General features: G+C 43.4%; 1 protein-coding gene across 2 annotated transcripts; it reads right to left on the reverse strand.

Annotated features, from left to right (window-relative positions):
• Positions 1 to 64: 64 nt before the first annotated feature.
• On the reverse strand, positions 65 to 16,050 carry LOC115203630 (cysteine--tRNA ligase, cytoplasmic). Of its 2 annotated transcripts, XM_029768502.1 has the most exons (21): positions 15,950 to 16,048; positions 13,404 to 13,634; positions 11,735 to 11,826; positions 11,257 to 11,345; positions 10,038 to 10,134; positions 9,856 to 9,954; positions 9,465 to 9,614; positions 8,858 to 8,998; positions 8,294 to 8,382; positions 8,075 to 8,196; positions 7,744 to 7,985; positions 7,380 to 7,509; positions 7,167 to 7,270; positions 5,677 to 5,774; positions 4,875 to 5,064; positions 4,352 to 4,420; positions 3,921 to 4,002; positions 3,730 to 3,810; positions 3,499 to 3,626; positions 1,931 to 2,014; positions 65 to 1,832 (listed from the first exon to the last, which is right to left on the reverse strand). In XM_029768502.1, exons 1-21 carry the CDS (start codon positions 15,969 to 15,971, stop codon positions 1,704 to 1,706), a joined length of 2,469 nt encoding a protein of 822 aa, XP_029624362.1. In that variant the 5' UTR covers positions 15,972 to 16,048; the 3' UTR covers positions 65 to 1,703. The 2 variants fall into 2 exon arrangements, with proteins under 2 accessions (XP_029624362.1, XP_029624363.1); XM_029768503.1 differs by lacking the exon at positions 13,404 to 13,634 and having other exon boundaries at positions 15,950 to 16,050.
• Between the last annotated feature and the right edge of the window lie 539 nt (positions 16,051 to 16,589).

A 16,589-nucleotide genomic window follows, 5' to 3' on the forward strand; every position in this document is an offset into this window, starting at 1 on the left:
TCTACAGAATCTCAATTTAATATTTGCTCAACCATTTCAAAAACTGAAGATACAAAATAAATGGTTGGTTTAAAATCTTTTTTTTAAATGTTTATTTCAAGGTCTCACACATTCCATATTCCTATAAAAGATTTCTCATCCCTCTGCTATCGTTGCAACATGCCTAACACCTGCTCAAAGCATGTTATTTTGTCATGTAAAAGACCAAAACCCTCAAGCCTCTGTAACACATGTTTCTGTAATCATCTCTGCATTGCAATCGTGCATTAATTCAACTTCACTGTTCACATAATATCAGAATAAAAAAAGGAATGCTATGCAGTCATGATGGAGAGAGGGAAATGAAACCTCAATGGACGGCTGTCTGACACGCTGCCAACCAATAACAGCACTGAATAGCACTGCAGTGGAGAGCTAAAACTATCATTGTGTGACTAGTCAATCTACAGCACATGGAAGCCTGGGCCAACAAGGGGTTTCAGAGGACTCATTTTCCCTTTCAATAGACAAACGGTTGCCTACAGGGATAGTTCACCTGAATGTCATCATTTTTTCAGCTTGCAAGTTGTTGTCGGGCCAGGGAGTGTCTACAACTACAGATAGTAGGTTATTATTACTTTGCTAAAGTAACCACAGACACTTTAGCATCGCTGTCGATCACCCCCAGGCGTGGTTTTACGCAGAGTTCATTTTGGCACGCAATTTAGTTAAAGCTAAAACAAGTGAAACAGGTTATCAATACCAGGAGCAGGTTGTTGCTGTAGGAAAGTAACTGAATCCGAACCGTAGTTGCAGTCAATCACAAAAACAAACTAAATGTATCAATTACTGATTTTGATTGAACCAACCCTTTAAAGTGACCCCATGGAGTGCAGTGCAAAGGAGCCCAGGTTTTGTCCCAAGGTCTTAAAAACAATGGGAGAGTGGCTGCACCTCAATAGTCAAATGTGGTTTCATCTCCTCACCATTCACCTGCTCTAATGTAAAAGAGGCAGAGAGCAGAAAGAAAATAACCCTCCACCGTCCTGACTTGTCAACTCAGGATAAGAGGAGGCTAACATAAAGACGAGGAGATCATTCCTTAGACTATTGAAACACACCCAGGGTCTCTCTGGCCTCAGCATCACCAAAAGTCAGGCCCTCCAGGAATTCACAGTGATTTCTTTTGTGGAATTTGCTGAGAAAAAAAAAGAAGCTTTATTTTGGTGCTGCAATTCTGCCATTCTGCATGAGGGAAAAGTTTTGTCGTGTGGCTTGAATGAACTATATTATGCGGTAAATGTGAGATGATTGGTTGAAATTGCAAGCGCTCTTTTTGTACTGCGGTGATGGGTACATTTTATGCGATAATATTGTGATGATTTTGACTGCTTTATTCGGAAATAGTGCAGTGATTGGTCAAATTTGCAAGCCCTCACATAATATGCAGGGAATTGTTGATTTAGCAAAAAAATGATTGGAGGAACTGAATAACGACAAATGAGGACAGAACTATGACTATGGGCGGAGCGCAGGAGGGGCAGAGCAGCGTCCTCCAGGGGGCGCGTTCAGCAGGACGTTTCGGAACATTCAGATAGAAATATGCTATGTAGAACAAACATGCTTCTCTGATATGTAGATTAAGGAATCGTGTTGGCTCCAATAGTGGCGTAACTATCTGCAACATTCGAGAACGTTTGGCAACTGAACGTGGCCCAGGACTCTCAGCAGCCATTCTGATTGGTCTGGAGATACTCTTGGTGCAATTTCTCCTGGGCCTCGTAGAGTTTCCGCAGCTTCTTGGTCTGTCCCTTACTGAGATCCTTCCCCTCCACATCATGCGTGGGGAAACCCTGTTGGAGCAGAACGTGGCTGTCAAAACACTTGATATTCAATAAAGCCTTGTAGCCACTCAAGATATCAAGGAGGTATACAATTGTTGTATATTTACCGTTTCATCAAAGCCGGAATACTTGTCGGTTTCAGAGCGGAACATATCGCACGGGGAGATTTTCATCTTCGCAAGTTTGGCCAACTGTGATGAAACAACCATGAACAGAGACATCAATATACCTACATGTAGACATGAGGCTAATAACAGCAGTATTACTGCTCTCAGATCAGTTAGCAGAGGGGACACATCAATATACCTACATGTAGACATGAGGCTGATAACAGCAGTATTACTGCTCTCAGATCAGTTAGCAGAGGGGACACATCAATATACCTACATGTAGACATGAGGCTAATAACATCAGTATTACTGCTCTCAGATCAGTTAGCAGAGGGGACACATCAATATACCTACATGTAGACATGAGGCTAATAACAGCAGTATTACTGCTCTCAGATCAGTTAGCAGAGGGGACACATCAATATACCTACATGTAGACATGAGGCTAATAACATCAGTATTACTGCTCTCAGATCAGTTAGCAGAGGGGACACATCAATATACCTACATGTAGACATGAGGCTAATAACATCAGTATTACTGCTCTCAGATCAGTTAGCAGAGGGGACACATCAATATACCTACATGTAGACATGAGGCTAATAACATCAGTATTACTGCTCTCAGATCAGTTAGCAGAGGGGACACATCAATATACCTACATGTAGACATGAGGCTAATAACATCAGTATTACTGCTCTCAGATCAGTTAGCAGAGGGGACACATCAATATACCTACATGTAGACATGAGGCTAATAACATCAGTATTACTGCTCTCAGATCAGTTAGCAGAGGGGACACATCAATATACCTACATGTAGACATGAGGCTAATAACAGCAGTATTACTGCTCTCAGATCAGTTAGCAGAGGGGACACATCAATATACCTACATGTAGACATGAGGCTAATAACAGCAGTATTACTGCTCTCAGATCAGTTAGCAGAGGGGACACATCAATATACCTACATGTAGACATGAGGCTAATAACAGCAGTATTACTGCTCTCAGATCAGTTAGCAGAGGGGACACATCAATATACCTACATGTAGACATGAGGCTAATAACAGCAGTATTACTGCTCTCAGATCAGTTAGCAGAGGGGACACATCAATATACCTACATGTAGACATGAGGCTAATAACAGCAGTATTACTGCTCTCAGATCAGTTAGCAGAGGGGACACATCAATATACCTACATGTAGACATGAGGCTAATAACAGCAGTATTACTGCTCTCAGATCAGTTAGCAGAGGGGACACATCAATATACCTACATGTAGACATGAGGCTAATAACATCAGTATTACTGCTCTCAGATCAGTTAGCAGAGGGGACACATCAATATACCTACATGTAGACATGAGGCTAATAACAGCAGTATTACTGCTCTCAGATCAGTTAGCAGAGGGGACACATCAATATACCTACATGTAGACATGAGGCTGGTAACATCAGTATTACTGCTCTCAGATCAGTTAGTGGAGGACTCGGAAGACAGTGCCATTGAGGGAATTCCACCAAAGATGAGTCCTCCTCTATCCATCTCTATGGTTCAACTAACCTCCTGCTCCTGCTTCTTCTTGGCAGCCTCCTCTTTCTTGTTCTTCTTCTCGTCCTCCATCTTCTTTTTCTCATTCCTCTCCCTCAGCAGGGTCTCTTTATCCACCAGCTTCACCACAGTGGGAAGGCCTAACGATGACAAGACAACACAGCCAGTCATCACTGTGGCCACTACTAGTTCTCGCTGATCTATAGAGTGTGTGTGTGTACATATTGTGGTCAGTGCATGTACCTTCATGGTCTTCTAGACGCACCCCCAGCTCAGGTAAGGTGTCATTACGGACCACGTCACACAGCTGTAGCACCTCTGTCACTGAGAACACAGAGTCAGTCACCACGTCTACAAGCCTCACATTTCTAGCAGCGGGCAACTGTGTTCAATTCTTAGTATCTTTGTTGAATAACTTGGGAGGAAGTATTTACCATTCTGTTCTCTGGCAATTTTGCGAACAGATTCTCTGAAGTCTGACAGCACCTTCAGATAGGGCATCACTGTGGTCTCCATCTGCAAGCAGCCTCAGTTAGCTTGACTAGAAACTTCCACAGAATCACAACATCTACGAGAACACGGACATAATAATAACAATACGATTTATTTTAAAATACAAAGTGACACAGACAGACACAGACAGACAGAGACAGAGACAGACACAGAGACAGAGACAGAGACAGACAGACGATCCCGGGAATCAAACCCTCTATCCTGGCGTTGCAAACAACATACACAACCAACTGAGCGACAGAGGACCACTACAAACTGAGGAGAAATGGTGGTGGCCAATCCCAACAGTATATCATGTTGAAAGCACCTCGACTGCCAAGAAGCAGCCTGGTATCTCCAGGGCAATACTTACATCCACATGGTGACCATCTCCTCCCACTGGGAATCCAATAGGCTCGAACCCTTCAATGGCCCCAAAGGTCTACAACACAGACAGGATTAGAATTTCATCAGAACAAAGGATGTGGTCTCCTGATAAGTAAAATGACTGAATAGGTTACTATCATACCGCTTAGCTATAGTGGTGTAAATATCACGTGACCCGGTTTCACTTTCTACATCGTGTCTCATTTTTAATACTGAATGTATTCATGAGATTTATGTGATGGCACTGTTGTTTTGTCATGCCATTCAAAATGGGATTATCTGGCACAGCCCACTTCAGCTCTGGTCTTGTGAGTGTAATACTGGGGTGTATTCACTAGGAACCAAATGGAACCAAACAAAAGCAAACGTAACGAAACAGGGAGGAACTGAATTTGTCCAATAGAAACTCATTTTGGTGGCAAAACATTTTTGCTATGGTGCAAAACATTTTGCAACGGTGTGCAATGAATGAATACACCCACTGGTATGCTGCACAAGCTCTCCCTCACCTTGAGCATGTCAGTCAGGTAGAGAGCGATGCTCTTCATCAGCATGCGGTTGGGCTGCAGCTTGGAGCTCTTCCTACTGGCTATGTAGGTGTTGCTCTGGGTCACCAGCGCCCTCATCTCCTCCATGGTGCTGCGTGTGTCCACGTTGTCACACAGCGCCTCGTGGACGGCTGCCTTCCTCTCATAGAAACTACAGACAGGGACAATAGAGGAGTGGGTGGGGTTTACTCTCATAGAAACTACAGACAGGGACAATAGAGGAGTGGGTGGGGTTTACTCTCATAGAAACTACAGACAGGGACAATAGAGGAGTGGGCAGGGTTTACTCTCATAGAAACTACAGACAGGGACAATAGAGGAGTGGGCGGGGTTTACTCTCATAGAAACTAGACAGACAAGCCCAATGTGAGTGGGGTTTCCTCTCTCGTCTACACAGGGAGCTGCCACCAGGGGGCAATCATTCACAACAGATGATCAAGTGGTACATTGTTTGAATACTCCCTCACACCTGCAACAGAGTTGTCATAAAACATGACATGGAATGACAAATGACTACTAAGGTCATATCAGCACTCTTTACCAAAATCCTGTTAGGAAGCTTGAAACACTGAAACCTTATTGAAGCTTTCAGATGTTTAGATGTGTGTGCCATGCCTCATAAGAGAGGTTTCAAAAAAAGGTCATTCCAGGTAACAAGCTCCAAGGGACTTTAACAACCCCATAACGAAGGCATTATTACCAAACCTTCAAAACGAAGTCGTATCGATTATTAACACCAGGCTTGTGACGTTTCTCCTCTCACCTCTCGTTGAGCTCCATCTCTGCTGCCTCCCACTTCTCAAACTGTCCGGTGACGTCACAGGGAGCTCGGAGAATGTCTTTCACGTTGAGGAAAAACTCCTGTTGAGGAGAGGAAGACTAAATGAAAAAGAAAGTCCCCTTGTGGTCAGCGGACTCAAACAGGTGCACTTTGAGTCCTCCGAGCCGGAGAGTAGAAGAAGAAAAACTAAAATAATGTCATGAAAATAAACCCTCCTACACTAACATGCTAGCTGCTCCTGCTCCTACACTAACATGCTAAGCTGCTCCTGCTCCTACACTAACATGCTAGCTGCTCCTGCTCCTACACTAACATGCTAAGCTGCTCCTGCTCCTACACTAACATGCTAGCTGCTCCTGCTCCTACACTAACATGCTAGCTGCTCCTGCTCCTACACTAACATGCTAGCTGCTCCTGCACTAACATGCTAGCTGCTCCTGCTCCTACACTAACATGCTAAGCTGCTCCTGCTCCTACACTAACATGCTAGCTGCTCCTACACTAACATGCTAGCTGCTCCTGCTCCTACACTAACATGCTAGCTGCTCCTGCTCCTACACTAACATGCTAAGCTGCTCCTGCTCCTACACTAACATGCTAAGCTGCTCCTGCTCCTACACTAACATGCTAGCTGCTCCTGCTCCTACACTAACATGCTAAGCTGCTCCTGTAAACGTGCAGTCATTGCACTAACGCTAGTCGGCGATGGCCCTATCAGAGCCGGCGCCAGAATTAATCAGTTGGACAGGCATTTGACTTCCACAATTGACAGAGACGAGCACCAACAAGCAGCCGAGCGAGCGAAACAGCGCCCCTCTGTCTCAGTATGTGTAGCCCATGTATCTGATGCTATCTGGCCAAAAACAGTATGGCATGTCATCATTTTTTTAAATGGGTTTTATAGTAAAGAAATGTAATTTAACTGAAAACATGCATTACCTTTCAATGTGGCATGAACACAACCAGTCATGTTTTCATCCGATTGTTAAACAAATCACTTTAAAAAAGTAGGTTACCTTTGTGCATTCGTCCCAAATAATTACAGCATCCGAACAGTGCACCGGGCAACTTTCCTTCAATTCAGAAGTGTCTGAAACTATCTCACCGGAGAAAGCATCCCAGCAGGCAAACCAGTGCCTTATTATATGTAGCCCAGGTATCTGATGCAGTCTGGCCCAAAAAATGATAACATGGGCCACACATACTGAGACAGAGGGGCGCTGTTTCGCTCGCTCAGATGCTTGTCAGCGTCCGTCACTCAAATAAATATTCAATATTGAAATATTTTATTTAGAGATGGGCAATGAGGTACGATAGTGTGGGCCAAGCCCCCTAAGACCTGCCCATAACGCAGGCCCTGGGCTCCAGAAACTACCTTCAAACTGCAGAGACATAAAAGGACTTGATGCCAAAATGTGGACCTACCCATTTAAGACTACAGAGAAGCTCCTCTGGGCTATATTATCACTTACATTCAAGAATTTCTCGTAGTGGACAGCTGACTCCATGGTGTTGGAGGAGTAATCCAGGGTGTCCTTCCAGGAATGCATCAGGAAGGCTAGACGGAGCTGCCGAGCTGAGGGGAACACACAGAACAGCTGTTAGCTTGCACGCAGATGCCACGCACACACACACACACACACAATAATGCTATTGTTTTAATGGCTACTGAGAAGTTGCTTCACCGGTGTTCTTCGCCAGGGCATCCTTGATGGTGATGAAGTTCTTGAGAGATTTGGACATCTTGCAGCCTGCGATGGTCAGGTGACCAGTGTGCAGGAAGTAGCGAACCCAGTGGTCGTTCTCAAAGTAAGCCTGCGTGGACAAGTGTCCTGCTTGTTATTCAACTTGAATACTACGGTTGCATTCCAATTCCCTATCTTTCTCCCCAAAGTGTACACTCATTCACTTGCCCTTGTGGACTTTGCTGCTACTATAGGCCAATGCTTTCAAATCCTAGAGGGGGAGTGAACAAGTGCACACTTGGGAGTACACAAACGGACCACCGTCCCTGTCATAGAAACAGATCACTTGAGAATAAACCCTTACCTCGGACTGAGCCAACTCATTATCGTGATGGGGGAATCGGAGGTCAAACCCTCCTCCGTGGATGTCCATAGACTCTCCCAAGATGGAACCAGCCATAGCGGAACATTCGATATGCCAGCCAGGCCGTCCCTTTCCCCAGGGTGAGTCCCAGGACGGCTCCCCCGGCTTAGAGGCCTTCCACAGGGCAAAGTCATTCTGCGACCTCTTCTCACTGAGCTGGTCTGCTGAGACACTCAGATCTCCTGCAGGACACACAGACAACCAATAACTCACATACATTGTAGCACTTTGGGTTTTTTAAAAGCGCTTTATAAATTATTCATATTATTACCCTCTCCCTCCTGCAGAGCTTTCATGTCACCGACCGCTTCAGGTACCAGCTTGCCGTACGCGTGCTTCTGGCTGGTGTCAAACTTGGCTGTGTCAAAATAAACTGAACCGTTGGACTCGTACCTGCCGACGGGAAAATAAAAAGAACCCGACAGAGATAGAGGGATGAACAAAGAGCTGTTTTAAAACTAATTAGAGGAGAGGGGCCTGAATCCCTTACCCGAAGCCATTGTCTAGGATTTTCTTCACAAAGTCCACGATCTCTGGGCAGTACTCACTGACGCGGGTGAGTACATCTGGGGGAAGGACCTGGGGGTTGCACACAGAATAGGTGGGGGAATCAGTCATTTTAACAATCATCATCAGATTGGCACTAGAAATGTAGTACATTTTAATAGTAAAATATGATTAACAATTAGAAATATTAATTTTATATTACTGCTAAAATACTGTATGGTTTATGTGATAGGGCCCCATGCTTTTGCATAATCGTGTGACATAAGATTTGATCCTGTGTTTTAACTCTTATCCAGAAATGATCTGAGGATGGTGCTGGACCATCTGACATAAAAAGAAAAGGACAGTTTGATGAAAACACTTTAAATAAAAAAGGTTAAAATTCAGGTCATGTGACATAATAGTTATGTGTGCTTCCACCTACATTCCAGATTACTCATCTGATAATGAGCACTGACACTAGAAAAGGTCATAGTAAAATACAATCCATTCTAAATATAAATGTTATATGAATGATAAAATCTGGGTTGTTTGTGCTTCCACCTACATTCAAGGCGTCCATGTCATTGTGGTACTCCCCTTCCCAGAACTTTGGAAGAAGAGAGAAGATGGAGTTCTCGGTCACTTGACTGCCAAATTGAGCATCCAACCAATCAGACAGCAGGTCTTTGGCCTTCTCCAGTAACACCTTCAAAAAGAACAAAAGAACACATTTGACTTCTGTTGTCTGTGGTTTTCTTTTTCTTAAAGTGCGTCGCACAGGAGTTTGGTGGCACCTTAATTGGGGAGGACGGGCTCGTGGTAATGACTGGAGCAGAATCAGTGGAATGGTATCAAATACATCAACACATGGTTTCCAGGTGTTTGATGCCATTCCATTCCGTTCCGTGCTTCTACACCTGCATTGCTTGCTGTTTGGGGTCTTAGGCTGGGTTTCTGTACAAGCACTTTGAGGTATCAGCTGATGTAAGAAGGGCTTTATAAATACATTTGATTTGATTTATGAGCCGTTCTCCCCTCAGCAGCCTCCACTGGACTGTGTTGAGACAATCAAATGTGACTTGACTAGGTAGCTCAGTCCAAACCTCTGGAAGTGTATTAGACTTGTCAGGAAGCGTAGAGATCCATGTTGTACAGCAGAGAGGAGATGTTACCTGAGCCAGGTGTTGAACGTCAGCCTCCCCAGCCTTGCTCTCCACCGCCCCCTGCAGGGGTCCCAGGGCAGCAGCGACGGCAGAGTCCAGCCTCTCCAGCATCTGTTTCTTGTCTGGGTCTGTGGTCTCGGCCAGCTTGGCCTGGAAGGGCTGCAAATGATATGGAGTGAATGGGATGTTAGATGTGGTAATGTGACATCCAGAGCCAAAGCTTACCACTCTCTCTATATATGGGAGGGTTCATTCTCACCCCCCACACAGGGGTGAACTTTAGAACCTGAGAGTATGCCCAGGACATGCCACTGTTCCACAGATGACCAATCACACAGCCACACCTGTAAATAATGACTGATTCATTTGTCATTAACTTTGTAGACACTATAAAACGTACCCCTCTGGCACTAAGGACATCCTGCAGTATCTGGGCAGCCGCTGGCTTCTTCTCCCTGTACTGTTCCAGGAGGTAGTTCTGTCTGGCCCGCCTGATGATCTGACAGACAGACAAATGATCACTAACCATTCAGCCAAATGTTCAGTTTTCACAACATGTTGTTTTGTACCACTGCTGGTTACCTTGTCATCTATGTCCGTAATGTTCATGCAGTAGAACACGTCATATTTGAAATAGTTCATCAGAATCCTTCGGAGGATATCAAAAGATATGTAAGATCTGAAAAACAAAAAGGAATCAATCATTTGATTTGGACACATCTTTACATTCAAATTGAAACTGATTTAAAGGTTCTACAGCAGGAAATAGTCTTAGTTCTAGACTATTCTTTTCCAGAACAGTTATTAGTCAGGAAAGTATGACCCTTGTTCCATCAAAATGTAATCATTAAAGATGCACTATGCAGAAATCACTCCCCCATTTACTGGTTGCTAAAATTCGAATAGTTCGCCCTTTTTCAGTTTATGTGACAAAACAAACAAGTGTAGTGTAGAGACTCATTGTACCATCTAAACCACTGAAATATATTTCCCATAACCACAAACGGTTGTATTTTCAGCTGTTTGAAGCTGGTGTACAAAACCGAAAGTAAAATATGCAAAAACAAAACTTAAGAACAGGCAGCATAGAATATCGCACATAGAAAAATTGTCTAAGAAGCAGTAGATCTGTTCTATGTGAATTTGGTTGGGTCGGTCAGGTACATACTGCACCTTTAAAATAATTTAAATGCCAGTTAGGTGAGCCCTTATTAGGTTTGCCACCTCACCTGCATTTTCATGACATATTTCTGGTTTCTTCTTCTATTTGTGACTACTGGACAATACCTATTGGACTATAGACTAAACCTATTGGACTATAGACTAAACCTATTGGACTATATCTATACCTATTGGACTATAGACTAAACCTATTGGACTATACCTATTGGACTATAGACTATTGGACTACACCTATTGGACTAAACCTATTGAACTAAACCTATACCTATTGGACTAAACCTATTGGACTATAGACTATACCCATTGGACAAAACCTATTGGACTAAACCTATTGGACTATAGACTATACCTATTGGACTATAGACTATACCTATTGGACTAAACCTATTGGACTATAGACTATACCTATTGGACAATACCTATTGGACTATAGACTATACCTATTGGACTATAGACTACACCTGTTGGACTATAGACTACACCTGTTGGACTATAGACTACACCTGTTGGACTATAGACTACACCTATTGGACTAAACCTATTGGAGTAAACAGCTCTTTGCGGCGCGGTGTGGCTGTCACAAACTGCTCGTCTTGTTACTTCCTGAAGTGAACTTTACCTGGCATGTCCCATGTGAGAGGCATCATAGACAGTGGGTCCGCAGCAGTACCACGACACCTTGTTTCCATTCTGGGGAACAAACAACTCCTGCAATAATAACAGTCTGGTATTAATAATGTCAATTTAGCAGACACTTTTATCCAATAATAACAGTCTGGTATTAATAATGTCAATTTAGCAGACACTTTTATCCAATAATAACAGTCTGGTATTAATAATAGTACATTTAGCAGACACTTTTGTCCAAAGCGACAGTCATGCATACATTCTATGTATGGGTGCTCTTTGGAATCGAACACACTACCCTGGTGTCACATGTGCCATGCTCTACCAACTGAGCTACAGAGATGGGATCAAAATGTAAACCTTTATGCGTACATTGACATTCAGTGTCTTTCTTTCCTATTTGATCATAAGGATTCAGCCATCCAAAATGGCTCTCAAACGAGCAAAACAAAAGAAGGTCAACATGTCACCTTGGTGCGTGTGAGGCTGTTGTAGAGTCGCAGCTTTGGCAGGTTGGACCCGGCTGGGGCAGACCAGAGGGGCTGGACCCTCTTTCCTTTTACTAAAAAACAGAGGACACATTTAATAAGAACATTAGTCAAACGTTTCTCTGAAGAGGGCATGCTGTTAAATGGTGTCACATTTAAGGTCAGGCAAATTATCGAATTGAATTCCCTCAAATCTCTGGATTCACCAATTAAAACGAAGACATTTTAGTGATTTGAGCAGGCAACTGTCTGAGGGTATGCAAGCCACCACTCTATTCTGATGACAACCACCCCTGGTCTCCAGAGTACAGGAACACCATGCAGTCTGATGACAACCACCCCTGGTCTCCAGAGTACAGGAACACCATGCAGTCTGATGACAACCACCCCTGGTCTCCAGAGCACAGGAACACCATGCAGTCTGTGGGCCTTCATCAAAGATGCTGGCCTGATACCAGTAGACTTAGTTTGAGTGGGGGGAGGGATGGAAAGCAACACACTAGCTAGCCCTCAAAGTGCGTGTGAAAAACAAACACAAAACCCACACAGGAAGGAACACAAGTGTGATGAAAAAATAAAAATAATAATAATAATTCAGGGATGGGAAATAACCAATGAAACAACCAAACGGTGGTCCTCCTGCCACCAGCCTTTAACACTGTTGACAAATGAATACAGGCCTAAAAAAAGTTAGACTTCGATGATACCGAAATGCTAATCATGCAAATGTTATTATCGGTCCATATTGAACAGGGGCTTGGGCTATATCTGACACTATGAGTCCATATTGAACAGGGGCTTGGGCTATATCTGACACTATGAGTCCATATTGAACAGGGGCTTGGGCTATATCTGACACTATTAAACTTCTATGAAGCTCTTGCCCAATGTATTGCTCCTGAAATAATGAAGGATAGGCCCACCAGCTTTAATGTAGCATCTCATTTTAGAGGGTCTGTCAGCAGAACACCAGGGTATAGCCAGAAGCCTGAATCTAATGTGACCAGCTAGTACCATTTATGGTTATACTACCGTATTACTGGAAAAGGTTGAGTTGCGTTTCGTTTTCACAATGAATGTAATCTTTCACTGTACCCATCCGGTGTATGGGACAATAAAAGAAAACAAAAAACAAGCGCTGGAGACAGTAGCGATGAGTATTCTGTGAAAATAGTTGTGACTGGTATACCGAGCATCACGAAGCAAACAGTACAACGGTCAGGACTACTCTCACAGAATACTCTTAGCTACGGTCACCATCTCCAGGACTTGTCATAAGTAATTTTCTGGGGAAAAAAACGAATGTTGTATTGTCACATACACCAGATAGGTGCAGTGAATGATGACATTCATTGTGAAAGCGAAATTCAACCTTTACCCACAAACCACTCCAGCCCCTCATGGTGAGATCTGTTTTTGTGTGCCCAGCCCGGATTTAAATATATTCGGGACGCCTGATCATAGGTAGAAGAATGCCATTAATTGAATTGACTATTTAAATAGCTAGCCTCCTTACCGTAGCCGACATTCCAAAGTGACCCTGCACTATCGGTCTAGTCTGGGGGGGTGCCATGACTGCCCTTATGCAGTGGGCTACTCTAGTCTAAGGGGAGCATCCCTATCCTGTCCATGGGCCCTGGACTCTACTCACTGCTGCTATCTGGGCTGGGGGTGTCCCGCTGCAGGGCTGCTATGTGCCTGTACCAGCGCAGAGCGTGCACGTGCTGCGGGGCCGGGGGCCTGTGCAGGAGCTCAAAGACCTCCTGGTCCACCCGAGAGGGGCTGAACCCAGCCAGGTAGCTGCGGGAGCTCAGGTACTCATTCAGAGCCACGGTGGCTGTGGCCTCCTCACTTGTGTGCAGCAAGAAGCCATAATCAAAGGCTGTGGAAAACAAGACGGCACACATTCACCCACAGACAAGACACCATTGAAAAACCCAAACTAATTTGGGATTGGTTTCGTCTCTAGACAAGGCAAAGAATTGATGCCCAAGAACGTTGTGCTGCTGTATTTGTTAATCAACCCTCTTGCTGATCAATGCCATCTGAAAGTTGACAACTGGCTAAGAGCTTTGGCTACTTCATCTGATTTGGTGTATTAACTTAAAGGCCCAAGCTATCATTTCAACAACCTGACCCTGCCACTTTGTTTGGTGAACTGGGGGATGGAAGTCTAACCTGTCAAATTCATAAATGGAGTTACAGGATGCAATGAGATGTGCATTATATACAGTATATTCATTGTTTATTTACAAATACTCAAATGACAACATAAACAATGCTGTATTAACCTTAAATGTTGGTTTTTTGACCACATCATTGGTTATGTTACGACACAGCTGTACTAAGATCATAACAGTGCAGGAGGAAATCTTAACGTGTCCCTTTAACCCTCCTGTTGTGTTCGTTTCATGGTAATTCATTCTGTGTTCCTGGTCCAAAACCCCATTATAGCTGATTAGAAATCCAGAATAATACATATATTATCACCTAATGTTGTGTTAGATCTTTTTATCAAGTTCTTTTGAACTTCTATTTGCTATTTATGGCCTGTAGGCCTCACAGACCTGAGCTCATACAACTCGGTTTTGAGTTAAAAAAAAGCATAATGTATGGATTATTTTGACTATAACAAATACTCAGATGAAACCTATTGTGCTATTTATCACAGACTACTTAATGTCAAAGTTTAACAAGGACTCCCTCCTCCTCACCAGTGTCATGATCAAAGATATGATCAAGAGTCTCACATACAGTATATTGTTTGGTCATTGTGCTGCCATAGAATGAATTGTGAGCAAGGCCTCAAAAAAGCTTTATATACCATAGCTGCTAGAAAAGCTCTATATATTATTGAAACAATGTTGTGATTGTTTGTGAGAATGCCAACAGGTGTGGTTCCCGTGGGGGACAGATTCTATTGGGGAAAGGTTCCCGTGGGGGTTGCCATGGAACCAAGAAGGGGAGTGAGGTGTTTGTGTGTGCTCAAACACACATCCATGTGGGGGTCTGGGAGATGGAAGTGTGTCCATCTGAGGAATTGACATGTGCCTGAACTAAATTGTATACACTAATTGTAGTCTCACCCATTAATGTCTAATGACCTGTCATTTTTGACCGGGAACACCACAGGTGTACAAAAGTTAAATAAAACACCCAAAATGTAATGAAAATCATCAAAATGTATTTTGTGTGTTCAGATGCCCTGTGTGGACAAAGTCATGGAACCTTATGACAATCAGATAAAATGAACTACATTTTTCAGAGAGAAAACTTGTATATCGGTCCAATTCGACCGGAACACAGCAGGAGGGTTACCAATGGAGAGATCTCAATGTCGAGAGACTGTAGACGACTAGCTCGCAGTAGCAGCAGATATTTTCACAAGCCATCTAGCTAGCTTGTACAATTGATTGCTATTCTACAGTATTCCTGGAAAAGGTTGAATTGAGCTTCCGCTTTCAAAATGAATATCCCTTTTCACTGTACCTATCCGGTGTATGTGACAATACAGAACATTTTCTTTCCAGCACACGACCAATGTCAAGCGCTGGAGACAGTGACAGTAAGCTATGAGTATTCTACTAAAATAGTCGTGACCGGTGTACCGAGCATCACGCAGCCACAAGTACACCGGTCAGGACTATTTTCACAGGATACTCATATCTAACGTCACTCTCCAGCACTTGTCACGACTCATGTTCTGGACATTCACTGTGAAAGCGAAAGCTTGATTCAGCCCTTTCCAGTAATACGGTAGTATAACCATTAATAGTACTACTAGCTGGACGGCACTTTGATTTAAATACATTCGTGCCGCTTGATCACACCGACAGTGTAACCAGAATGGCCGTTGCAGTGCGATGCACACCTCCGATTTATCGAACGTATGCGTCAAACTGTATGCGTGGACGGCTTGACAGAAATGGTAGCAGAAGGTGAATGTTTAACTTTTGATGCACACATCTCCAGATGATGCTGCGTACCATTATGCACAATGACGCAATAGCTGTGTAGAATGGCATTCATTTCATTGACTATTAAAATAGCTAGCCTTACCGTAGCCAACATTCAATATCCTGCAATAATTTATATTCTGAGAACGCGCATCAAATTATGAATAAACGCATTTGTGCCTTCAAGAGCATCTGCTGATATTTGGAAACATTAAAAGCATACATTGATTTCAATACTTACCTAACTCTCCCGAGCTTGACATGTCAACAGTCTGCAATTTCTGATGCAACAATAACGTGCCCGGACGTACAGTCTGTAGTCTAGACCAATGACTGTATTCTCTAGACATCCGCGTTGCCTCACGGCTTTTATGGTCGTCACTAGTTACCCCACAGAGTCAGAAGGCTCAACCAATCAGATAAGGGAGTGTGATGACGCGTGTTCCGGTTAACGGGAACTGCCTCATTTTCGAAATGGAATATATTGTGTTCAAGTTTGAACCAAATTACTAAAAGACATTCGGCAACACGAATTGGCAATGCCACTAAAATGCATAACATTGAGAAAGGACAAAGGTTTTGGGCAAATGGGTTGGTAAGTTGCACAAAGATGAATGCCACCAGGAGAAAGACAAAAGCCAAAGAGAAGTATGCTGCTGAAATGAACAAGAAGGCAGTAAGTTCAAAGACAGAGCACTAATTTATACCATACACTTTTACAACATTCATTTCATTTTAATAACGTTGGAATACTACACTAACAATGGAATGTTCCTCAATAAAACTGAAGATGATACTTTGAAATGGGTGTTCTAACTCTGTGGTCACTAAAGACCCCGTGGCCCTTATTGCAAGAGTATGTCATGATGAGTATCATTTAA

The sequence above is a fragment of the Salmo trutta genome, chromosome 12 (genome assembly GCF_901001165.1).
Source record: "Salmo trutta chromosome 12, fSalTru1.1, whole genome shotgun sequence".
Lineage (NCBI taxonomy): Eukaryota > Metazoa > Chordata > Actinopteri > Salmoniformes > Salmonidae > Salmo > Salmo trutta.